This window comes from Schistocerca cancellata, chromosome 3 (assembly GCF_023864275.1).
Source record: "Schistocerca cancellata isolate TAMUIC-IGC-003103 chromosome 3, iqSchCanc2.1, whole genome shotgun sequence".
In the NCBI taxonomy this organism is placed as follows: domain Eukaryota; kingdom Metazoa; phylum Arthropoda; class Insecta; order Orthoptera; family Acrididae; genus Schistocerca; species Schistocerca cancellata.
In genome coordinates this window covers 132,463,528-132,490,004 of record NC_064628.1, presented here as the reverse complement: position 1 = coordinate 132,490,004, position 26,477 = coordinate 132,463,528, and the positions used below count along the sequence as shown (strand labels likewise).

Sequence of the window (26,477 nt, the reverse complement as noted above, 5' to 3'; positions counted from 1 at the left end):
GGCTTGCACATGGATCTGTTCTTTATGTCTGATGAGAGGAGCTATGTCAACTCACAGAATCATAGGTACTGGGCAGCAGAGAATCCGCATATCTTCCCCAAAACACCATTGCAGGATCAGAAGGTTGGGGTTTGGGATGCAACGTCTGCACAGCATATAATTGGTCCCATATTCTTTCATCAGACACTGGCTTCGGCACATTACATTGCCAACATTTTGAAACCATTTGTGGCAGGATTAACAGAGGAGGAAAAGAATTACAGTTACTTCCAGCAGGATTTAGCAACTGCCTGTACAGTCAGCTGAACCTTGGAGCATGTTTACACAGTCTTCATGCCTGACAGAATTGTTAGCAGTGGTCAGTCTGGCCATCCAGGTCAACTGAACTGTCAGTGAGCAATTATTTTGTGTGAGGCATCCTCAAGTCTAATATGTATTGCAACAACACTTATTGTCTTAAAGAGCTGCAACAAAACATTTCAGATGAGACTGCAGCAATTACAGCAATCCCACTTCAATCCTCCTTGAGCAACTTGCTGACCAGAACCAAAAAGTGCCAAGAGATGAATGTGATAACTTTCAGCATCTGCAGTAGCCTGGTTAATATTGTATTCCCTTTCCTCAGCTGTGTTTCTTTGTACCCTGGAACTCTGTTCTCTGGGCCACTTTCATTTGTCTTTTGAACACTGTTTCATGGTGTGTTGCACTTGGTCACCAGTGTTAATATGAAGATAACTGAAGATGTTTGTGTGCCCTTAATATTCTTAGTGCCAACCAAACTAAAAACCCACTGTTGGCCATTAAAATTACAACACTATGAAGATGGCTTGCAACAAATTTCAAAATGGCATGAAGTTACTACATGCATGTAATACCTGCACAAAGTAAGTAGGAGTGATGCTGCCTACATTCTCTAAGAAAGGAAAGAACTGCTGCTAATGTTGTTTGCGATCCTAAGAATGTCATGTGAATATGGAATCTGTGGATTCTTGAGGGCTGTACTCAACATGATGCAGGATCTCAAGTGCCCCACACAGCTAATGCCCGAGATGACAGCTGTATTGTTCCCTTGGTCGTGCAGGGTGGTATGGCTATATCATGTACTTTGAATCAAGAAATGGGGTTATTTGCAAGCGAGAAAAGTATCCCTATGGAAAGTGTGAGAATGTCTGGAGAACCACAGAGTGTCAGCACAACAACCAATTTTGAGGCTTCTCTTGATACACTAAAAAGAGGTGCGTCAAGAGTGGTGCGCTCAGTGAAATGTTTAACATAGGAGCTGGCATCATGTCTTATCATTTCAGGGGATTTCCATTTCTGCATACAGCATCACAGTATTTGTGTGTGAGGGCTCAGGGAGAACGAACATTTGCAGATTTCATTTGTAATTGTCGTGAGGGCCGGCATGGACTGATGGTAGGGGCTGCCATTGTGTACACAACACACTAATCTCTGGTTCACTTGGATAAAAGCCATTACATTTTTTATGTTTTAGGGCTGGTGACTGTGTCCTGCAATCAAGGTCTCTCAGTGAGACTCCCTGTTCCCTGCACTGCACTGGACCTACATTGACACACAGTGTGTTGGGCTGATATTCTGACAAGCTCATTTACCAGATACCTCACTCACTGAAAACATTTAGTCATGGGTTACCAGGATACAGGTGTGCCACCACTTGGCAGGCACTATGATTTGAGGAATTCTTTCATGGAGTTGAAACAGCATTGAATGACATATCCATAGCCAATGCCCAAATTCAGTTTGACTTAAAGCCCAGTTGTGTTAGAGCCATTGTTGCTGCCTGAGATGACAGCTCTGTGTACTAAATTTCACAATATACCAAATCACTGACAAATTGAATTATGGGCCATTCCGTGCCAAGTAGTCTTATTTCCGTTATCATCATCATGGATTTTGATGAAATTTTGTGTGAACATGTGCATATCCCCAATTAAATTGTAAAATTTACTTGCAGAGATATTGTCATAGTGCAGCTTTCAACAGTTTACCCCTGAGTTTTTGACAACTTTGAAACATAATATGTTGGGCAATATTTCCTTGGAAGAAACAAAACTAGGCCATTACGTACAACTTACGCACATTCTTTATTCAAATAATAATAAAAAAAAACTGTGAACAATTTTCATATAGATAGTTTGATGTGAAGTCAAATGAGATGACACAGTTTCAGAGACTTTACTGGTATCATACAGATGTGTTTTTATGTATACAGTCTTAAGCGGCAAGTGAAAATTTGTACGAAGGCCAGGAATCAAACCTGGGTCTCCTACTTACTAGGTAGGTGCGTTAAGTCATTAAGCCACCAAGTCACCTTAGCACAGCGGCTCGCACAACTGGCACACCTCCCTCCTCGATCCAAATTCTCACAGCCAATTTACTTTAAATTCCCCTTACACGTGAACTGAATTGCAAGGCTCTCCCTGTTCTGGAATAGCTCCGTGGCATCTAATGTGGGGCGGCAGTGAGAATAAGGATCAAGGAGGAAAGCATGCCAGGGTAATCCGTGCAGTGTGTGAACTGCTGTGGTAAGGTGGCTTAGTGGCTAATGCTCCTGCCCATAAACAGGAGACCCAGGTTTGATTCCCAACCTCAGTACAAATTTTCATGCGCTGCTTCAATCTACGTACATATTATGATGTAAAGTCAGCCAAAAAATTGCTGCTTGGAAAAAATGTGAAGTTAAGTCTTTGACATCTCCAGAAGTAATTGTAGGATAAAATTGAAACTATGCGTGTAATACTTTACTGCACAAGACCTTAGAATATACAATTTAATTCTCCTACTACTTTCCAGGAGTTTACAATTTGAGGGCAAAATTGAAAATTTTTGTAAATAAATCAGAAATGGGTATTTTTATCCCACTTTTATACAAAAGTGTTTCCTGCAACCCTTTAAAACCATTTTCGTTATTTGAAACCACTTAAAAAATTTGATTTGGTTTTTTTTCATGCAAGCATATAATGGCGTAAAAACAAAGAAAAGGTCCCTGTGCAGCAAAAATACACCCATATTCTGCTGATACTCAAATCTGACAGTTTAATATGTTTAACAATTATTTAGTAATGTTTGGGAAAAGTAAAAACAGAAATCCTAATCAACAGGAAGTGCATTTGGCTCAGAAAAATTCTACAAACTGTAAAAAAAAAATGTAGTCTTTTGTTTTTATTTTAAACATCTGTAAAGTGTTCAGTTCTGTGAAATGGGAAGGGTATAAAGAATCCAACAAAAAGGATAGCATTCTCTTTTTTGTGTCTCTAATAATGGGAGTTAATCACACTTGATAAATTCCATTTTTTGGTTTCTATTCAAACAAACTTTTTCCTGAACAATGAGCCCTAGGTGTTGAACTGTGCCTTGAATGATTAAAATGTTTACAATTACTATTGTATGTAATGCTTTGCAAAGTGTGTACTGTTTTTTTTTAGACCAAAATGGTGTGTAACGGTTATATCAGCTGGAATGCTGCAGTTTGTGTTTGTGCAATTTCCAGCTCTTTCATAGAGCCTGTCACACGCAATTATTGTGTATAGGCATTGGACCCATACCATTCAGGACAAGAAGCAAATGACAGTGTCTGAATTTATTGAAAAAAATAGGGGAAAAAATTTGGAGTTTGTAATGTCATCACTACATCACCAGACATCAAAGTTTCCTTTTCAGTGCCTTTAAATGTGAACTAAAGATGGATTTTGCCAATAATTATTCATTTATTATTCAGAATGCAATGCAAAGTTTCCACTCGGAAAATAATCAAGCAACAATTCATTCAATTGTCATCTATGTTCACCAAAATCAGAATGTGGAATTGGAGTACCTGCAATGTCAGTGACTGTCTGCTACATGACATTTATAGTGAACATGATATTTAGAGTGCATGGGTTTTTTCGTATCAGAGAGCTGATCAAATATGTAAAAACATGGTTTGCACAGATATCCTGCAGCCATTATTTCACTAATGGCTCCAACACCAAATGAAAACATTTCAAAAATTTTATCAGTTTGTTGTAATTGTAAAAGAAATTATTTAGCTGCAAGTCATGGTAAGTCACTTTGCAGTGTGACTGAAGGTACAACAAAGTGATGAGCAGTGAGTACAGATTTGCAACTGCCAGTTAGTATGACTTCCTCTGCCAGTTAGTAGTCAGTCTAATGCCTGTAGATCGGTTTTGCATCTCCACCAAGATTTAATAACGTTAAATTCACTTTCATCAGCAAAAACGAGATTGAACAAAATAAAGCATCACAAGAAGAGAGGTTTAAACAGGGGTATATTGTAGCAGGAGTTAGATAAAATCATCACTGTTTGCCAACTGATGAAACAATAATTCAGGTCAACAGAATTTCAAGTGTTGTATTATCTTGTATGGCCATAATTAGTGAAATTAGTGGAGGAGGTATATTAACATCTGATCGCCAGCTGTAGCAATATGCTGCATGCATTTATGAAAAATGGTGGTTTGTTTGAAACCCCTGCAAGACTGCCAGCAAATTCATTTTATTGGCATCAAGGAGTGGCAAGCACAGAACAGCGCATTATTGCAGTTATTCCAGCATGATAAGGGACACAGTCTGCCCATCAGCATGATATTCAGCAGCAAATTAATGAAATCTCTAAAAATTCAAGTAGCTTGGAGCAAACACAAGCGCAGGTGTCTAAGAGAGATCTCTTGTAGCTGTGGAATGGGTCACTTAAAGAAGTGTATCATCAGGCTTGGGATCCTGTGTAAAAAGTCCTCTTTATCAGGTTCGGGATCCTGTATGAAGAAACTCTCATCAGGCTTGGGATCCTGTCTCAAGAAACTCATTTGTGGCTCCTGTTGCACAACTATTTGGCATGGTCCCTATGGCGAGGGGGATGTTAGTTTCCTCACTTTGAAAGAAACTGTCAGTAGTTTGGCCACTATTGAGCATAGCAAAACATTTACAAAATTTTTCATCAGTATGCTTACGCTCCACATAAACTGCGAACTGTGTGAACACAGAATATGCTATACATCAAACCAGAAGTAAACTAGCATATCAATAGCATTTAAAAATAAAGACATACACTCCTGGAAATGGAAAAAAGAACACATTGACACCGGTGTGTCAGACCCACCATACTTGCTCCGGACACTGCGAGAGGGCTGTACAAGCAATGATCACACGCACGGCACAGCGGACACACCAGGAACCGCGGTGTTGGCTGTCGAATGGCGCTAGCTGCGCAGCATTTGTGCACCACCGCCGTCAGTGTCAGCCAGTTTGCCGTGGCATATGGAGCTCCATCGCAGTCTTTAACACTGGTAGCATGCCGCGACAGCGTGGACGTGAACCGTATGTGCAGTTGACGGACTTTGAGCGAGGGCGTATAGTGGGCATGTGGGAGGCCGGGTGGACGTACCGCCGAATTGCTCAACACGCGGGTCGTGAGGTCTCCACAGTACATCGATGTTGTCGTCAGTGGTTGGCGGAAGGTACACGTGCCCGTCGACCTGGGACCGGACCGCAGCGACGCACGGATGCACGCCAAGACCGTAGGATCCTACGCAGTGCCGTAGGGGACCGCACCGCCACTTCCCAGCAAATTAGGGACACTGTTGCTCCTGGGGTATCGGCGAGGACCATTCGCAACCGTCTCCATGAAGCTGGGCTACGGTCCCGCACACCGTTAGGCCGTCTTCCGCTCACGCCCCAACATCGTGCAGCCCGCCTCCAGTGGTGTCGCGACAGGCGTGAATGGAGGGACGAATGGAGACGTGTCGTCTTCAGCGATGAGAGTCGCTTCTGCCTTGGTGCCAATGATGGTCGTATGCGTGTTTGGCGCCGTGCAGGTGAGCGCCACAATCAGGACTGCATACGACCGAGGCACACAGGGCCAACACCCGGCATCATGGTGTGGGGAGCGATCTCCTACACTGGCCGTACACCACTGGTGATCGTCGAGGGGACACTGAATAGTGCACGTTGCATCCAAACCGTCATCGAACCCATCGCTCTACCATTCCTAGACCGGCAAGGGAACTTGCTGTTCCAACAGGACAATGCACGTCCGCATGTATCCCGTGCCACCCAATGTGCTCTAGAAGGTGTAAGTCAACTACCCTGGCCAGCAAGGTCTCCGGATCTGTCCCCCATTGAGCATGTTTGGGACTGGATGAAGCGTCGTCTCACGCGGTCTGCACGTCCAGCACGAACGCTGGTCCAACTGAGGCGCCAGGTGGAAAAGGCATGGCAAGCGGTTCCACAGGACTACATCCAGCATCTCTACGATCGTCTCCATGGGAGAATAGCAGCCTGCATTGCTGCGAAAGGTGGATATACACTGTACTAGTGCCGACATTGTGCATGCTCTGTTGCCTGTGTCTATGTGCCTGTGGTTCTGTCAGTGTGATCATGTGATGTATCTGACCCCAGGAATGTGTCAATAAAGTTTCCCCTTCCTGGGACAATGAATTCACGGTGTTCTTATTTCAATTTCCGGGAGTGTATATGCAAAATCATCATTAACATAAATATTTTTCCAAAAGTGTCAGGCAGATTGTGCTAGATATAAACAATGCAATAATGAGCTAGAACTTGATAGTAGTTTGCAGGGTTTGTGTTGCAGCTATTCTGCAACAGTTTTATTACCAAGATCTCCAGTCCTTTGGTAACACACAGTTAAATTTAGAAGCTTGTAATTAGCTTGATTCTGTAGTTATTACAGCAGAGAAACTAGATGGTATTTCATTTTTCAACAGAACAACAACTGGCAAAAATATATCCCGATGAGTGGGGACAATGGACATTCCCTCTGTTTTTGTTTTTCTTGGTGTTCTAACTCCAGCTCACGTGCTATTCACCAGGACTTTTTTTATTAAATTTCCAGATAGTACTAAATAATTGTAAAACAGAATGAAAGATGTCAGATGAGCACTGGAATTTCACTACATTTTTTTAGAGGCTTATTTGCTGACATTGCAAAACCAAGATTACAGTTGACTGGTAATGTGTTCTTTCTAATGAAAATGTTTTAAAAGAGTTCACAGAAAATGCCTTTTTGTAAAAGTGGGCTAAAAATGCCAGTTTTTGGCAGTTTTAAAAAATACTGAACTTCGTCCTCAACTTGTAAACTACTGAAAAGCAGTAGGGTGTCTGACATATTATTTTGGTAAGTTATTAACACAAAGTGTCTGGTTTATTATGTAGTTACTTCTGGAGATATAAAAACCTAGAATTCACTTTCTTTTCAAGTGGCTTTTTTTCCAACTTTGTTTGAAATTATTCTTATGTAAACTGCTCATGACACTGTCTTATTATTATTTTGTTTAAGAGACCACAAAAAGTTGTATAATATGGCATAGTTTTGTTTCTTTTAAGAAAAAATTGCATGAGATGATACGTCTCAAATTTACCAAAAACTCGACCGTTCACTGTTGAAAGGCACACTCTGGGGACAAATAAATGACTTTATCTCCACAAGTATTAAATAGTGATTGTAAAACTTTACCAAAGTTTACTGGGAATTTGTGTGAACGTTCACACAAAATTTCATCAAAATACATGATAGTCAAGTGAGTATCTCAAAACCATTTGGCATGGAATGATCATCACATGGTTTTCTTTCTACACTGTACATCTACATTTACATACATACTCCCTAAATAGCCATATAGTGCATGTTGGAGGCTACATTTTACAACTGCAAGTCATTTCATATCCTTTCCTATTCACAAATTAAGTAAAGGAGAAACTGCTACCTATACTATACCATACGAGCTCTGATTTATCTTGACCTCACTGTCTTTATGTGGGTTGTGTGTTGCAGGCAGCTGTAGGATCGTTCTGCAGTCTGTTACAAATGCCATTTCTTCAAAGTTTCTCAATAGTGCTTTGCAAAAAACTGCCTCAAGGCATATCCAGTTTATGTGCTTCTTCTGTTTTATGTCAGTTTGCAATATTATGCCTGCTATTTAATCAGACAAGCAGCACACTACAGATACTTTATCTGAACATTAAAGCATTGTTTTACAAACTTGTCTGCATTGGCTTACATTTTTTAACATTCACAGCAAAATGCCATTCATCACGCCAAATCGAAATTCTGTCGAAGTCGTCCTTTGTGCTCCTACAGCCACTCAAGGATGACTTTTTCCCCACATATTACAGCGTCATCAGCAAACAGTCACAGATTGCTGCTGACCATGTCAGTCAGATCATTTATTTACATAGAGAACAAGAGTGCTTATCAATCTTCCCTGGAGCCTTCCAGATGAAACTTTTTTCCCCCCCTTTCTGGTGGTTGCTGTCCAGGACTGGGTTCTGTCACTTAAAAAGTCTTCAGGCCACTCATGTATCTAACGATCTATTGTGTATGCTTGGACCTTCATTGACAACCTACAGTATGGCAATGTGTTAGGTGCTTTACAGAATTCTAGTAAAATGGAATCTGCTTATTGCCCTTCTTTCCATGGTTCACAGATGTCATACAAGTAAAGTGCAAGCTGCATTTCACATGAATGACAGGTTCTAAGTCTCTCTTGATTTGTGGGTAGAAGCTTTTCTCTGTCGAGAAAATTCACTGTCTTCAAATTTAGGGTCTGCACAAGAATTCTGCAGTAAACTGAAGTTAAGGATAGTGGTCTGTAATTTTGCTGGTCCATTCTTTTACCTTTCATATATATATATGGGAGTCATCTGTGCTTTCTCCCCAGACACTTGTTACTTTCTGTTGACCAAGGTAGCAACAGTAAATGCGAGCTAAGTAAAGTGCCAATGCCGTAGAGTACTACCCATAAAACGCACAATAAGTAAAAGTTTGACTTTCACACTTCTTGGTGGTCTAACATTTTTAATGTCAGCAGTGTAGAACTGGTGCTGTATAAAATTGCTGGCTTTTTTCACCTGGGTCTCCTTTTTCTGGAGACTAGGGGAAATGGTTGGACCTAAAGTGTCTGGTAAGACAAATGGGTACCAGGAAAATACATGCGGGATGCCAGAGCAAGAAAACTGGACAGAATGAAAATTGAAAACGAGTTGTAAATGTAAAGATAATCTGAAAACCTGAGCACTTAAAAGTGACAGAGATGAAAGGAATAAATAAAATTTTATTACCTTCTTGTAATATCGGTCCACAGCTACTATGATTTTTAATATCATCATCTTGCTTTCAGTTATTAGAATTTTAGTTTATGATTGCAATTTTGGCATTGCCTAATGCAGTCCTGTATGTCAAAATCTTGTGCTTGAAAGTGGCATAATGCTGAAATTGCAATCGAGATGATTAAATTCCAAAATTAAATTTTATTTTTCTTCTCTCTCTACCATTTTTCCTGCATTTTCTTACCTCAGATTTTTGATTAATTTATGGTGTTTCCACTCATCCAAGACTTGCTTACCACCTTCTCTGACTCTTCAGATTTCTGTGGGTTTCAAAGCTAATCCTTAACCAATACCCTCCTCCTTTCCGGTAATTCTTCTTTGACCTAGCATTGTGAGTGACTTGCTTTATATCTTTAGTTCAACCAGTATCTTTCCTTCCAATTATTTCCAATCTTTTGTCAGAGAAAGAAACTCTTGGTTCCTAAAAGCTTTCACAGGATTCAGCTTGCTACCACTTAGTGATTAGTTTTTCAGTACTGCTTATAATTATTAGATAACTTGTAAAATTAAAAATTGTGTATTTAGTATGGAATCATTAATTTTGTTATTGGAAAATTTGTGATTGTTTACATAAAGGAAAATGTAGATGTGCTTTTGTATTGTTCTGAACATATTGTGAATTAGTTATGAGTGGATAAACTAGTGAAAGAAAACAATGGCAAATTTCAAATAATATGTGTAGTTGTAGAGTTGAACTACAGCAGTTGTAGAGCTGAACTACAGAATTTGCATTAAATTTGAAATTGAGATGAGTACAATTCTTCGTGCTCTTTATCTTTCAAGTTAACGGTTTGTTCCACAATTTGGGGGAGAGACGAGAGACTGCTAGATCTTTCATACACTTGTTTTTGTCAATAGAGCTGCATTGTTAGCAATTTCTTTTTTCCCAAAAACAAAGCAATATCTGATTCTTGAACATTTTCACACACTACTTAGACAAAAGAAATTCAGATTCATATATCTCAGTATAATTAAGCATTGAATTTGGCGATGCTGAAATGAAGTTATGTAAAAGATATTTGAAAAGTGAATGTATTTTATATATTGGCATGGTTGAAAAAAGCTGGTTAATTTTTCTGTGTGTGCTGTATACCTCTTACATTAGATAGTAAACTTTGACGACAGTATTTCATAGTACAGTTCTGCAATGGTGTAGTGCTTCTATCCACAAAGTGACCATAATCCAGTTGCACCCCTGAGAAGTTTCTCTAATCTTTTCTTATAGTTTACAGTGTGCAGCTCTGTTATGGAGTTGTAGGATAGTTTTTACCTATCATCAGTCATGAGAATTAAAATTGTTCTCACAGGAAGGATGATGAGGTGTAAAACTTTATTATTTGTATGCTCCATGGTGTAAAAGCATAGCAGCAGTTTTTCGTCATGTTCAGTTTTATATCTTTGGGTACTTTCAGGTATCTATTCATATGTCAGAGTTGATACTTTTACTCAGTGGAAGAAGAATTACAGAATTATTGATCAAAGTAACAATGTGTTATAACAGTAATGTAAATTCCTGGATGGAGCAGTATGTAAAATAAGGAAAAGGCAACCCCACACCTATAAGGGTTTGAAGTGTGGAGCACAAATATCTAACAGAAAACAGCATCACACTAGCTTTTGAGCACTAGCTCTTTTTGAAACAGGAGTACTCATATTCACACACACAACCACACTGAAACCCATACATACACTCCCGTGGCCATGGCAAGACCATTGATTATTGTATTGAGCATCAATAATCAGTCTTGCTGATGTGTATGGGAGTGTACATTTGGGTGTCTGAGTGGTCGAGTGTGTGGATTTGTGTAGTTCTCCTAGAAAAAATGCTAGTATTTGTAAGCTAGTGTGAATGCTGTTTTTGATGGATGTTTCTGTGTAGATGGGTTATTGCCTTTCCATTATTTTATGTACATCAATGCATTACGTTGCAGGCGTCTCCCTATATTGCTGTTATAGTCTAAAGTGATAGGAATCCTCAAACAAATTTCTGACAGTTCGTTGATTAACTTTCATCCTGTGTAAAACGGTAATAGCTGTTTTGTAAGGTAATTGAAGTGCAATGTCAATTTGGACTATTTCATACTCAGAGTTGTATAGTTTCTGTGTCATCCTTTGCTATGTGGCTCTTTAGTTGTTGTGAAAATGCTTAAAGTGTTTTCATTAGTCTGGACCAGCCATGTTTTGTGCATTACCTTTTTTGATTTGTACAATGTGTTCACCTTTGTTTGAAAATATAACTGAGACAATACTTTTAAATTGTAGGTCTGGAGCACTTAAGGAAGAATATGAGCGTCTGAGAGCAGAAATGTTAAAGGCAGAAGAGGAAACACAGTTCACTTACCAGAAGAAAAGAGGTATTGCTGCAGAGCGTAAAGAGGCCAAACTGGAAAAGGAGGAAGCAGAGAAATATCAACGTCTGAAGGAAGATTTGGTAAGCTTGCTATTGGTTTATGTGTCAGATTTTCACTGTAAGTCATTGTTTTTATGAAAACAGTTTTCCGTTAAACAAATAAAAAAAAGTCAGTTGGCTCAGACTGATGAATGTCATTTAACCCAATTTCAGCAATTGGTGTGTCAGTATTGTTGCTCACTATTTCAGTTGGCTGCTCATTTGACCTCACAAGACTGCGAACTGTGTTCCATACATGCCCAACAAAGAAAAAAAATTTGGTTGTAACTAGGAATTGAACCTGGGAACTCCACCATACAAGGGAAACTCCCCATCGCACCCCTCTCAGATTTAGTGGTAAAATGGCCCAATGGATAGCCTGTCAAAAACTGAACACAAATCAACCATGAAAACAAGATGATGATGTGCTGAATTGTGAAAAAAGAAAAATAGAGACAGCGAATGGTCCAAGCTTAAGATGTGCAGCATTAAGCAAATTACGGAAACCACGGTGTTGTGGTTATGTAGTCATGGCGTTAGACTGCCAAGCAGGAGATCCATTTTCAAATCCTATCTCCCCTGTCACAGTCTAACACCATAACCACATAACCATGATGCTGTGCCTAATCGCATGCAGTTGATGTTGCACATCTTGAGCTGGACATTTCACTGTTTCTATTTTGCTTCTTTTTTGCATAGTTCAGTACACCTTTTTCCTGTTTCCTTGCTTGATGTGTGTTCAGATTTTGTCAGACTATCCACTGGGCCGCTTTGCCACTAAATCTGAGGGGAGTGCGATGGGGAGTTTCCCTTGTTAGTAGTCTTTATGCTAGAGTATGGAGATGGTGGTGCACCTTCTTCACAGTCGATGATGAGGAATCAAAGCTTTTCACCAAATATTTTTGTTGACTTGACTGTGCTCATCCTAAATGTTTGCATTTTGAATTAACGTATCTTAACTGAGCTTAGTATCTATTTGTCATAGAGTATGAATTTTTAAATCATATAACATACACTCTAGCTTTCTGGAGAAACCAGTTCAGGCAACATCAAAACACTGGCAGTTCTAGCTACGTTTCACTTAGTAATGTACCTGGCATTAACATTTTCCACACTAAACCTGCACACAATTTGTTCTCGCTAGAGATGGGTCATTCACGATCTAACAAGTCCAAAGGAACAATTCATCAAAATGAACAGAACGAGTGATGAACGCATTATAAGGAATGGTCTTCCATAGTTCGCTTCGGTCGTGACTTTTTACTTATAGTTCCCGGGAATGGGAAACGGCCAGTCTTGTTCCCACAGTGACACGTCGGCCAGTCTCGTTCCAGCCTAGGTCCCATTCCCGTCGGTCTCAGTTGCGGCTTTTTGCTTATGGTTCCCAGGAATGGGAAGTGATTGGTCTAGTTCCCGCAATGGCATGTCAGCCTGTCTCGTTCCAGCCTCTATCCCGTTCCCATCTGTCTCGGTCTTGCTCGGCCAGACTCCTTCATGTGGCCACTCATCGCAGTTCCACTGCTGAATGCTCTTAGTGAGTTCAGTATAGAGTTGTTCGTTTCTTTTGCTGTGCACACCCATTCTAGATCTGTTTCAAGCCTTTTTTGAACTCTGAACTTCTGGTTATTTTCATATTCTATTCAGCATCAAAGACTGGTAATTAAAATGTATTTTATAATTACGTAAATTACATAAAATTGCGTGGTATGTAATACATACATCTTTTCAGGTAACAAAACAGCATATCAGCTTACTTCACTATTTCGATAAGCAGCAGAAGAAATACTTGTAAAAGGCAAGATTTTTTGTTATTACACATGCAAAGGAAGTCGGCACAGCACACACGAGTGACTATTTTCAGTCTTTTTTTTGATGCAAGGTAAAAGAGCATGTCCATTGTTATGGAAGGCACACCGACTTACAACCGTATGAAGTCCGCGTTTCATAATTGAGTGTCCGGTGTCACATTTTGTACAGAGAATATGATAATTTCTACAATATTGTTTCAGTGGTACAAGGTGGCACACGAAAAATCTGCCCTGAGTACTAGACTGCACATTGTGGCCTACCAATCGTCATCTATTGTTTCTAAGTTGTTGTTTGCATTAGCTTATTTGTTATTTCTTTACTGCCTAATTATTACCTGTTTATCTATTCTGCTCGTAGTGGTCAACAAATCCTGCATAATTGGCGTGCAGTCTGCATTCAGGGCCATTTTTTTGTACGCCACCTTATATTGTTTCACTGCGATCAGCCACATAACGCTACAGGTGACTAAACGAGAGGTTTTGCAGAATCACAAAAATTACAAGTGTGTAAGGGTTCTTTTATAAATAAAAACACTGTACTCCAGGGCGGAGGCAAGTGCCCCTTCTTGGTGCCTTCCACTTCAGTCATCTATGCTACTAATTTTCAATTTTTCATAAGAACCGTGTACCAAGCACAAATGAACGGTGAATTAGTAAAAATGAACGGTTCCCAAAAAAAAGCGATCACCAGTGAACTAGTTCCCTAGGACGAACGAGTTTGCCCATCTCTAGTTCTCACAAACATAACTCTTTGGATGGAGCCCGTATGCCATACGTTGCTTTGTTTCCTTCACATTTGTAATGCGAACGTTTAATGCAAAAATGTACACTGTACATTTTGTCAATTGAACTGGTGGCAAGAGCAGTTCATTTACTTTCTAACAGAGGTCACTATGAGTCTGCAGTTTGAGCATAGGCAACAGACCGTCAGTTTTCACGAGCACAGTCACATAACTTCCGACTCATGTGTAGTGCACTTTGCGTCTTTGTTTTGTGTAAGGATCATGGATGTTTCTGATGGTTCTCCCAGGTAAGATGAGGAAAAAACTGATGTGGTTATTGGTTATGAACCGTCAGACATATTTTCTGAAACTTTCAACAGTTCAGGTATAGATTTATAATACTGAAAGATATTGTTACGAAATAATATGCATGGTACTATAAAAGGAAATAGTGACTCAAATTATTTTGATATTTTTATAGCGGTTGATACGTTTATTTATTTATTTATGGACAAATGAAGAGGAGGCTTCTAGTACTGCTACTTGTCCTGATACTTCACAAAATGCGATAACTGATGTGAGCAATGGGTCAAGAGTTGACAACCAGCCTGATTTGCCAGTCTTCAATGGTGCTATTGTAGTGAATTTGAATGCTTGTCAGTATTTTTCGACAATGAGATAATATAAAAAACAATAAAAGTTGGAACAAACAGATATGAAGGACTAAAAATTTCAGGGTGTATACGACCCGGAACAACCGGGAGATCCGGGAAAAACCCGGGAATTGTTTCATCTGGGAGAAAACCAGGAAAAACCCGGGAATTTTTTAGGATTCTGGGAATTTTTCATTGTTTTAGTTTTCTGTTAAATATTTGTAATTTAACAGTAAAATGTAAATGAGAGAAAAACAATGAAAATAAATTGTAAAAGAAATGCACCATATACAACAACGATACACAGTGCTGATGCAAGCGTCTGCCAAAAGCAAAATGTGTCAAAGGCTTTAGGAAGACTATGCAATGCTTCATAACAACAAATTGCCTCCGATGAGCGTGGAGTCACAACTGTTTACATTAGATTCGTTTTAGTAGTTACGATCGGGCTCATGATCATGCGCAGTTGAGTCGCGTTTGAGTGGTAGATTTTCCCGCTTCTGGCTACAGGAATGTGGCTGTTGGCTGTGCAAGCAGCTAGATACTACCGGGAAAAAAGCGCCTAGCACCCAGCGCACGTTGGTCTATCGTTTATTCATATGATTTTGAAACGAATCCTTGTTGGTTTTTGAGCACATTGTAAGTTGATTTTTGAATGCATGCATAGTGTACATGATGTTTGTCACGAGGATCCTCGTCGCCCTTTCCACAGACAAAAGGGGACGGGGCTACACGAGCTGAGCGTAGTAAAGCCGAACGGATTGATGCCAGTCGCTGTCTGATTATGTGGTTGACTGGGTTTGCGAATGATCAGCGTTGTTATAATTACTAGCGAAATCCATAGATACAGACTACCAGCATAATAGGTGAGAAATATTACGTATTATCTTCTGGGTATATTCAAGAAAATGAAATTTTGACAGAGAATTTTTGGTCAGATCGCTACACTAGTAAGGACCAGTTGTACAGTTCCCGGCTAGCAGCCACTTAAGTTCTATTCTGGAAGTAACGCGGAAAACGTGTTGTACGAACATGTAACAACGGCTAACTGAAGAATAATCGCGGGATAACTAAACCGGTGATTGCGGCAGGAATAGCTACAGAATTGGTGATGACAAGATTTTTGTTAGAACGAGGAATGAGAAGAAACGGGGACATCACACAAATTATGGAAGAATAAGGCGATTCCAAATTAATATAAAAATTTCGTAATACTTTTTGATCTCATGCTTGAGAAACTGGTGCGTATTAATGAAATGTGAAACTATTTCCTACCATAAAGCTTTTTGCTTCTAGTAGGCCTAATAGGCATTTGATATTGGTACTTCGTGAATTATATTCTGTCGTGTTATAAAAATGACAATTTGTGCCAAAACAGTCTCGTTTATTTGGTGTGTGTTACAAAACTGCTGCAATATTAGAAAGGCCTATTTTGTTTTATCTAGCAGACACTGGCAAAATAGAAGTAATCAGATCGAGAAACCACACGTCGCAGAATATATATTTTTTTAAGTATTGGCCCGGTTAGCAAATATTGTAGATCCAGGGCTGATGCGCAGAGCAGTCTGAGTTGTAGTGGGTAGTCTCAACGTGACCCGTGTTTACATTTAGTGATTTTACTGTTTCCCCTTCGTTTATTCTCACGTCAAATGAAAACAAAACGGATATCTGTGGCCGGGAGCCATCAAGTGAATTAAAATACCTTCACATAAGTACGGAAGGCTAAAATATGTTATTAGTTTCAGATTTTAGTTTATTTCCTCCGTTCTGACAGTCAAGCATTAATCGCCTTGCAGAAAATGAAGTTATTTTTGTCTGTTTGCTAAAGGAATTTGCCTCTACGGAAAAAGTTTATAAAAGTCAGTCAATGTATTTGAAACGAAATGTTTAATTCCACAGTAATAGCTAGTTTCGACTGTTCGCTGCATTTTAAGTGCACGTTTTCATGTTCTAGCACGTATGACATTATGCCGTAATAAAGAACCAAACATGATATAATACAGTACTGTAAAGCTTAATATCAGGTTGAGGTCTACCTCATTGGGAATCTGGACATACGAATGTGCACTTTAAATGTGCACATTTTAGTATGGTTCACGAAATTCCGATGCTCTTGGAGTATCCTCTGATGTCTTGTTTCTTATATGACAATGTATGATCTTTCAGTGTTTTACACATATGTACATATCGGCTCCCTATGTCATGGTAGCTGCGCAAGCGCGGTGTCGCCTGTTATGTGCTCTCTCTGGCAACTGCTGAAACGAACCTATTTCTAACAGGTTGCGGGAAAATATTGCTAATGATGGTTTGCAAAACGTTACTTTCAAAGTAAATATGCTTTTACGTAAGTTGAACTATGTGCGAGAATGTATCATGAATTTCTTAAATCACAGAGCGTTTGACCATCATTTAAAAATCAAGTCTTTGATGACAAGCCATTTAGAAGAATTTCGAACCCTGGAGATTAGACATTTATGTCATTATTAAAAATTTCACTGGCACATTCGTAAAGTGTAATGCGCGCAAAAAAGATCAACATTATATGCGAAAACTTAGCTTGTCTTGCAGCTTATGAACCTTAGAGACCAATATTATACGTGAAAGCGGTGCTTCTCTTATAGCAACACTATGCATATTAATGTAAACTATTAACTTTTCGTGTTTGTGTTCGTACTACGTAAATGATGTTGCTGTTGGCTGACTACATCACTTATCGTGTTCTATGCTCTGCATATTAGCTGTCATCGACTGGCGAGATCACGTGACATGAGCTATGACTGGCTTACAAAAGCACATCGCAATCTCAATTTCAATGCCTCTGAAAGTAGCATGCGGTATTTGGTGGAATTCAAATTTATACTTTCGTAATATAAAAATATGCAGTGTACATGTTGCTGCACATCAAAGATGTTTCCAAAACGTGTTTTTCTTCTGTGTTTAGTTTTATAAAGCGCCGGGAAATTCTACGCCCATGTATAAAACCATAATCATTCAAAGAACGTATAAATCGTACAGATCCGAGAGAAAATATAATGTCAGTTAACAGGGGAAAAGTCTGTTTCACCCAGGAGAAAGTATATTTTTAACCGGGAAATCCGGGAGAAACCCAGGAATTTTTTTTCCTTGTCTGCGTATACACCCTGAATTTATGAGATGAATAAGTAGTAGTCTCTGAAAAGGAAGTCTGTATAGCAATGGTGATCAGTAGTTCTTCTTTATTACTTTGCAAATGAGTGTAGTGAAGTTGCCAAAAAGAGTGACTATTGGTCAAAGGATGCATTTATATATACCTCACAGCTGAGCCAGGTAATGAGTAGGACAGATTTACTTCAGTTTTGTTTATGTTGCATGTGAATGACAAAATGAAATTCGTAGAACGAGATCAGGCTGGATATGGTCCACTGCACAAAATTAGGCCCTTCTTCAATTTTTTCGACACAAAGTGTAAGAATAAGTTCAACCCACACATGAACCTCACAATTGATGGACTATGCCTCTTCAGAGGCAGAATAGGAATCAGAGCATACATGAAAAGCAAACCAAATAAATATGGTATCAAATTTTATTTACTGTGTGACACAACAACAGGTTATGCTTCGAATTGCGATATTTACAAGGTGTATATGCCCCGGAACAACCAGGAAATCCAGGAAGAACCTGGGAATTTTTTAGAATTCTGGGAATTTTTCACTGTCTTAGTTTTGAGTTAAATTTTTGTAATTTTGACTGGTAAGAACTGATACTCTAACAAAGAACTTTACATAAGCCCACTGTTATTGTTGTGGTCTTCAGTCCTGAGACTGGTTTGATGCAGCTTGTAATGGAACATATTAAAGGCTTTACTGTACCGAAGTATGCGATACCCTCCAAATTCAACCAGTTTAACGAGTATTTATGATTATAGAAAAGTTATTGTGTATGTTAACAATGATTGCATAACATGTCTCCATAAACAGTCAACCCATTAAATAATACTGAATAACTGACCCACACAAAAGTTTATATCACTTGATCACTGATACAGCAAATGTCATCATGTAAAAACACTCAGTTCATCTTAAATAATTAATATGAAGTACGAAAAATAGTGGCCAACTTAGGTATTTTGGATCTCATTAAATAAAAATCACCCAGTGAAACCTATTTGTTCACTGGGAGCGTTTTCACTCAGTATTCACGAAATCAATCCTATTTTAGTAGACGAAAACCAATGTAATTCTTAATAATTCATGTTATTTACTTATTTATGCAAATTAGAGAAGTCAATTGACAAACTTCTAAAAAACGGCCTTTTTGTAACAAAGAATTATTCTGTGAAGTCAACAAATCTGTCTGTCATTTTAATAACATGTTAAATTATGTCACTCGATGCAAATTAATAACTTTTCTGCACAAATTATGATAACAGATGTACATGTGACTTGTAAACTATATTTCTTTTTAGTAGTTCTTTGACAATGTTATAAATACAAGCAGCAAGAACGGTCGGGAGGCAGTCGGAATGTCACTTTGGTAAAGGGTGTTTGTGTGTTATTGTTTGAGGTGGATAAACAATGCAAAGAACATGTAACGGAAATACTACTTTGTGTTGTGTCATGGCCTTTGGTGGACAGTGGAATTAAGATGGCCACCAGAGTAATAAATATTTGAAGTTTACATATTTGTTGGTTTCGCTCATTCTTTATCATCCAAAGCATATAAAAAACACGGGACCTCATGTTTTTAACCCTAGACAACCAGATTTAGAGCCAGCATCAGCATCGAGACACAGCAGCGATCCAGCAAGTAGCAGCGATTACCACAACACAATGCATTTTAATGGCGCCAACCTAACATCAAGTGCTAACAAGCTCCGTAAATGGGAGTGAAATAGTACGATTATAGCAATTAGCTATATCTACGACCAGGCGACCATTACAAGCTCTCCATGCTACTCTATCCTGTGCAAGCTTCATCATCTCCCAGTACCTACTGCAACCTACATCCTTCTGAATCTGCTTAGTGTATTCATCTCTTGGTCTCCCTCTACGATTTTTACCCTCCACGCTGCCCTCCAATACTAAATTGGCGATCCCTCGATGTCTCAGAACATGTCCTACTAACCGATCCCTTCTTCTAGTCAAGTTGTACCACAAGCTCCTCTTCTACCCAGTTCTATTCAATACCTCCTCATTAGTTATGTGATCTACCCATCTAATCTTCAGCATTCTTCTGTAGCACCACATTTCAAAAGCTACTATTCTCTTCTTGTCCAAACTAGTTATCATCCACATTTCACTTCCATACATGGCTACACTCCATACAAATACTTTCAGAAACGACTTCCTGACATTTAAATCTATACTCAGTGTTAACAAATTTTTCTTCTTCAGAAACGCTTTGCTTGCCATTGCCAGTCTACATTTTATATCTTCTCTACTACGTTCATCATCAGTTATTTTGCTCCCCAAATAGCAAAACTCCTTTACTACTGTAAGTGTCTCATATCCTAATCTAATTCCCTCAGCATCGCCCGACTTAATTCGACTACATTCCGTTATCCTCGTTTTGCTTTTGTTGATGTTCATCTTATACCCTCCTTTCAAGACACTGTCCATTCCATTCAACTGCTCTTCCAAGTCCTTTGCTGTCTCTGACAGAATTGCGATGTCATCGGCGAACCTCAAAGTTTTTATTTCTTCTCCATGGATTTTAATACCTACTCCGAACTTTTCTTTTGTTTCCTTTATTGCTTGCTCAATATACAGATTGAATAACATTGGGGAGAGGCTACAACCGTATCTCACTCTCTTCCCAACCACTGCTTCCCTTTCATACCCCTCGACTCTTATAACTGCCATCTGGTTTCTGTACAAATTGTAAATGACCTTTCGCTCCCTGTATTTTACCCCTGCCACCTTCAGAATTTGAAAGAGAGTGTTCCAATCAACATTGTCAAAAGCTTTCTCTAAGTCTATGAATGTTAGAAACGTAGGTTTGCCTTTCCTTAATCTTGCTTCTAAGATAAGTCGTAGGGTCAGTATTGCCTCACGTGTTCCAACATTTTTACGGAATCAAACTGATCTTCCCCGAGGTCAGCTTCTATCAGTTTTTCCATTCGTCTGAAGCCCACTACTGTAGAATAATACTGCAGCATTAAAACATAAACAAGAGAGAAACACCTATGTAAGAATTCCAACAAACCACAGTTTGCCGACAGCAAAATGTGTCAAAGGCTTCAGGATGAAGACTATGCAATGGATGAAGACTATGCAATGCTTCATAAGAACTGCTTTTGGTGAGTGTGATGTTAAAAAAGTTTACATTTCTAGCAGGTCGTGGGAAAATATCCCAAATGATTCTTTGAGAATCGTTACTTTCAAAGTAAATTTCCTTTTACACAAGATGAATTGTGTTATGTCTGGAAATGTATGATGAATTTCTTAAATCACAGAGTGATTGTCTCTTATTCGAAGCTTAAGACTTTGAGGACCAGCCGCTTAGAAGAATTTCGGGCCCAGAAGACAAGAAATTTATGTCATAATTTTAAATTTTACTGGTATGTTTGTGTTTGATATACCTTAAAGGATAATTCTAACAAAATAAGCAGGGTGGGGGGGACAATATTATATGTGAAAGCTTAGCTTTTCTTGTAGCTATATTTCATGTATATTAATTTAACCATAAACTTTTCCTATTTGTGAATCCATTCTACTTGACAGTGATGTAGCTACTGGCTGACAATTCAGGTGTTCTACGTTCTGAATCATCATCATCCTCACTTATCTGCTATATTAGCAGGTCCTTTGCCTCTCCATTTTCTGCGATCCATTGCTTCCTTCTTAAGGCTGCTGTACCATCCATCATGTCATCCAGTATCTGGAATCTCTTCCTTCCTCGCTTCCTTTTCCCTTCTACATAACCTTCTAAAACTGTTTTTATCAGTCCGTCATTCTTTCTTAATATATGCCCAATCCAATTTCTTTTTCTTCTCTTTATTACATCTAGTAACTGTCTTTTCTCTCCCACTCTTCTCAGTACCTCTTCATTTTTTTACTCTGTCCATCCAACTTATTCTTTCCATCTTCCGCCTTGTCCACATCTCAAAAGCCTCCAGCCTTTCTCTGTCTTTTTTCCTCATAGTCCATGTTTCAGCGCTATATAGAAGAACACTCCATACAAGACATTTTCTGAGTCTCTTTCTGAGTTCTCTGTCCAGACCATTGCAGAAGATTCTCCTTTTCTTATAAAACGCCTCTTTTGCCATTGCTATCCTTGTTTTAATTTCTGTGGTGCACTTCCAGTCGGTGTCTATCCTGCTTCCAAGATACTTAAAATTTTGCACCTGTTCTAGTGTTTCTCTATTCAGCATAATTTTTATTTCCTTATTTCCTCCTAGTGCCAATACTTTTGTTTTATTTGTGTTAATTTTCATTCCATATTTTTTCCGTTAGTTGCAATGGTGTCCACCAAATCCTGTAATTCTTTTTCGCCTGTGGCTAGAAGGACCATGTCATCAGCAAATCAACACCCTACTCTTCTTCCTCCAATTTCTACTCCTTTGTCATCTAATGAGCATTGGTCAATCATATTTTCCAAGTAGAGGTTGAAAAGAGTAGGTGATAAACAGCATCCTTGTCTTACTCCTTTTCCTAGTCTGATCCAGTTAGTACTTTCTCCTCTCACTTTAACTGAAACTTTTTGATTAAGATATAATGAGTTTATAAGTCTTCTGGTTTTCCAGTCCACTCTCTTTTCCGTCATTATAGTCGTCAGCGTGTCCCAAACCACATTGTCAAATGCCTTTTCTAGATCGATGAAGCACATATATAGGTCTCTTCCTTTTTCAATAAACCTTTCTCCCAAGATTCGTAGGAGCCCTATTGCATCTCTGGTGCCCGTATTCTGTCTAAAGCCAAACTGCTCCTCGCCAAGATTCTCCTCCATTACTTTTTCAAGTCTTTTATTAATTATTCTTAACATCACTTTGGCTGCATGTGAAATGAGGCCGATTGTCCTGTGCTCGCTGCATTTCTTGGTTCCTTGTTTTTTCGGTAATGGTATCATTACTGTTGTCAGAAAGTCCTCAGGCCATTCACCACTGTCATATATTTTATTACATAACCTCAATATTTCTCTTATTCCATTGTGGTTCAAGCATTTTAGTATTTCTCCCGGTATTGTATCTGTACCTACCGCTTTGCCATTTTTCATTGCAGCTATGGCAGACTTTACTTCTTCCGTTATGATGGTCAGTCCTTTCTCGTCATCGCTTACACTGTTGTGTGATCCAAGTTCCAGAGTTTCTGGTTTGCTATTTGTGTCATATAGCTCTTTTATATATTCTTCCCATCTATGGAGGACATCGTCACGATCTTTGTACACTACCTCTTCCTCTTTACTCAAAATTTCCATAGTAGCACTTCCTGCTCTGTTTTGTTCCCAAGTCATAGTCTTTACTCTGTTGTATAGTAAGTCGTATCTTCCCTTCCTGTCCAGTTCTTCAGTTTCATCACATTCCTCTTTTAGCCATTTTTTCCTAGCCTGCTCTGTTTCTCTTCTCAGTTCATTATTTAACCTTCGGTATATCTTTCTTGTATCTTCAGTGTTCTTGTTTTTCAATTTTCTTCTCTCCTCCATCTTGGAAATCATTTCTTGTGTGACCCACGGTCTTTTTTGACCTTTTCCCTTTTACATATCCTATATTTTGCTGTCCTGCTTTAATGATTCCTTCTTTCAGCATATTCCAGTACTCGTTGGCATTATCTGGGGTGGCTCTTTGTCTCGTAATGTGTTTAGAAACTCCCTAGACAGCATTTCTCTAATTTGTTCTTTGTTGGATCTTATCTTCTCTAAATCCCACTTTTTCACCATGGTCGCCTTCTTCAGTTTTTTCATTCTTATTTCTGTTTCTGCCATAAGTAAGTTGTGGTCACTATTAATATCTGCACCTGGTAATGTGTGCACCTTCTTGATTCCATTTCTATATCTTTCTTCTACCAGTATAAAATCGATTTGGTTTCTGTATTTATCCCCTGGTGATTTCCAAGTGTAGAGCCTCCTCTTGTGGTTCTTGAACCATGTGTTTGCCGCTATCAGCTGCCTTTCCCTGCAGAAGTCAATTAACCATTCACCTCTGTCATTTCTCTTTCCAAGACCATGACTGCCTACTATGTTTCCCTCTTTCCCTTCTCCCACAATGGCGTTCCAGTCTCCCATTACTATTTTGCAGCATTTTTTATTTTCATCCATTATTCTCTCTATTACATTGTACGTTTCCTCTACAATTTGGTCATCATGTTCTGAAGTTGGCATATACACCTGGACAATCAGTAAATCTTTTTGTGCTCCTTTCAGCCTTACACCAATAACCTGGTCATTTGTATAGTCTACATATTCCATACATTTAGTCAATTCCTTTGTCATAATCATTCCTACTCCATTAATTCCTTTTACTTCTCCTCCTGAGTAGTAGAATACATATTCATCTGACTGTAACTCTCCATGTCCATTCCATCTTACCTCAGCAACTCCTACGAGGTCCATATGATTCTTTTCCATCTCTCTTTTAAGGTTTTCCTGCTTGTAGCAGAGTTCTGACATTCCAGGTACCAATTCTCGTTTTGATGTTCTGAATATCTGCTTTCATTTGCTGGCGACATAACATGACATGGGCTGTGATTGGCAGACAAAAGGATGTTGAAAACAGGATTTTGGTGCTTCGAAAACTAATTTGATGTGTTTGGTGGAATCCGTATTTATACTTATTTAATACGAAAATATGCAGCGTACATGTTGCTGCACATCAAAGACCTTTCAGAACAAGTTAGTTTTTTTGCTGGGTTTATTTTCGTAAAGTGCATGGAAGTGGCATATAAAACCTTTACCATTCAAGGAATTGATAAATTTTACAGTTCCGATGGAGATTTTCACCCAGAAAAATGTGTGTTTTCACTCGGGAAAAAGTGCATTTTTATCCGGGAATTCTTTTTCTTTGTCCGCGTGTACAAACAGATAATTGCAGCATCCAAGAAGAAATTGTGGAAAGACTTTGGAAACAGGTTGGAGACTATGGGTCAAGTTGCTGGAAAACCATTCTGGAGTGTAATTAGCAGTCTTCGAAAGGAAGGTAAGAAGGAAATGACAAGTATTTTGGACAGGTCAGGAAAACTGCTGGTGAATCCTGTGGATGCCTTGGGCAGATGGAGGGAATATTTTGAAGAGTTGCTCAATGTAGGTGAAAATGCGACCAGTAATGTTTCAGATTTCAAGGTAGAATGGGATAGGAATGATGATGGAAATAGGATCACATTTGAGGAAGTGGAAAAAATGGTCAATAGATTGCAGTGCAATAAAGCGGCTGGGGTGGATGAAATTAAGTCGGAACTCATCAAATACAGTGGAATGTCAGGTCTTAAATGGCTACACAGGATAATTGAAATGGCCTGGGAGTCGGGACAGGTTCCATCAGACTGGACAAAAGCAGTTATCACACCAATCTTTAAACATGGAAACAGAAAAGATTGTAACAACTACAGAGGTAACTCTTTAATCAGCGTTCTGGGTAAAATCTTCTCAGGTATTGTTGAAAGGAAAGTGCGAGTATTAGTTGAGGACCAATTGGATGAAAATCAGTGTGGGTTTAGGCCTCTTAGAGGTTGTCAGGACCAGATCTTTAGCTTATGGCAAATAATGGAGAAGTGTTATGAGTGGAACAGGGAACTGTATCTATGCTTTATAGATCTAGAAAAGGCATATGACCGGGTTCCTAGGAGGAAGTTATTGTCTGTTCTACAAGATTATGGAATAGGAGGCAAACTTTTGCAAGCAATTAAAGGTCTTTACATGAATAGTCAGGCAGCAGTTAGAGTTGACGGTAAATTGAGTTCATGGTTCAGAGTGGTTTCAGGGGTAAGACAAGGCTGCAACCTGTCTCCACTGTTGTTCATATTATTTGTGGATCATATGTTGAAAACAATAGACTGGCTGGGTGAGATTAAGATATGTGAACACAAAATAAGCAGTCTTGCATATGCGGATGACTTAGTTGTGATGTCAGATTCGATTGAAAGTTTGCAAAGTAATATTTCAGAGCTAGATCAGAAATGTAAGGACTATGGTATGAAGATTAGCATCTCCAAAACGAAAGTAATGTCAGTGGGAAAGAAATATAAATGGATTGAGTGCCAAATAAGAGGAACAAAGTTAGAACAGGTGTACGGTTTCAAGTACTTAGGATGCATATTCTCACAGGATGGCAACATAGTGAAAGAACTGGAAGCGAGGTGTAGCAAAGCTAATGCAGTGAGCGCTCAGCTACGATCTACTCTCTTCTGCAAGAAGGAAGTCAGTACCAAGACTAAGTTATCTGTGCACCGTACAATCTTTCGACCAACTTTGTTGTATGGGAGCGAAAGCTGGTTGGATTCAGGTTACCTTATCAACAAGGTTGAGGTTACGGATATGAAAGTAGCTAGGATGATTGCAGGTACTAGTAGATGGGAACAATGGCAGGAGGGTGTCCACAATGAGGAAATCAAAGAAAAACTGGGAATGAACTCTATAGATGTAGCAGTCAGGGCGAACAGGCTTAGATGGTGGGGTCATGTTACACGCATGGGAGAAGCAAGGTTACCCAAGAGACTCGTGGATTCAGTAGTAGAGGGTAGGAGGAGTCAGGGCAGACCGAGGAGAAGGTACCTGGATTCGGTTAAGAATGATTTTGAAGTAATAGGTTTAACATCAGAAGAGGCACCAATGTTAGCACTGAATAGGGGATCAT

At 39.1% G+C, this 26,477-nt stretch overlaps 1 protein-coding gene across 2 annotated transcripts in view; it reads left to right on the top strand.

Annotated features, from left to right (window-relative positions):
- The window catches only part of LOC126174751 (structural maintenance of chromosomes protein 1A), a 196,559-nt gene that overhangs the window by 28,629 nt on the left and 141,453 nt on the right, over positions 1-26,477 (top strand). For both annotated transcript variants that reach the window (XM_049921073.1, XM_049921074.1), the window contains exon 5: positions 11,407-11,575. In XM_049921073.1, the coding sequence (XP_049777030.1) occupies positions 11,407-11,575 (169 nt within the window). The remainder of the gene's footprint in view (positions 1-11,406; positions 11,576-26,477) is intronic.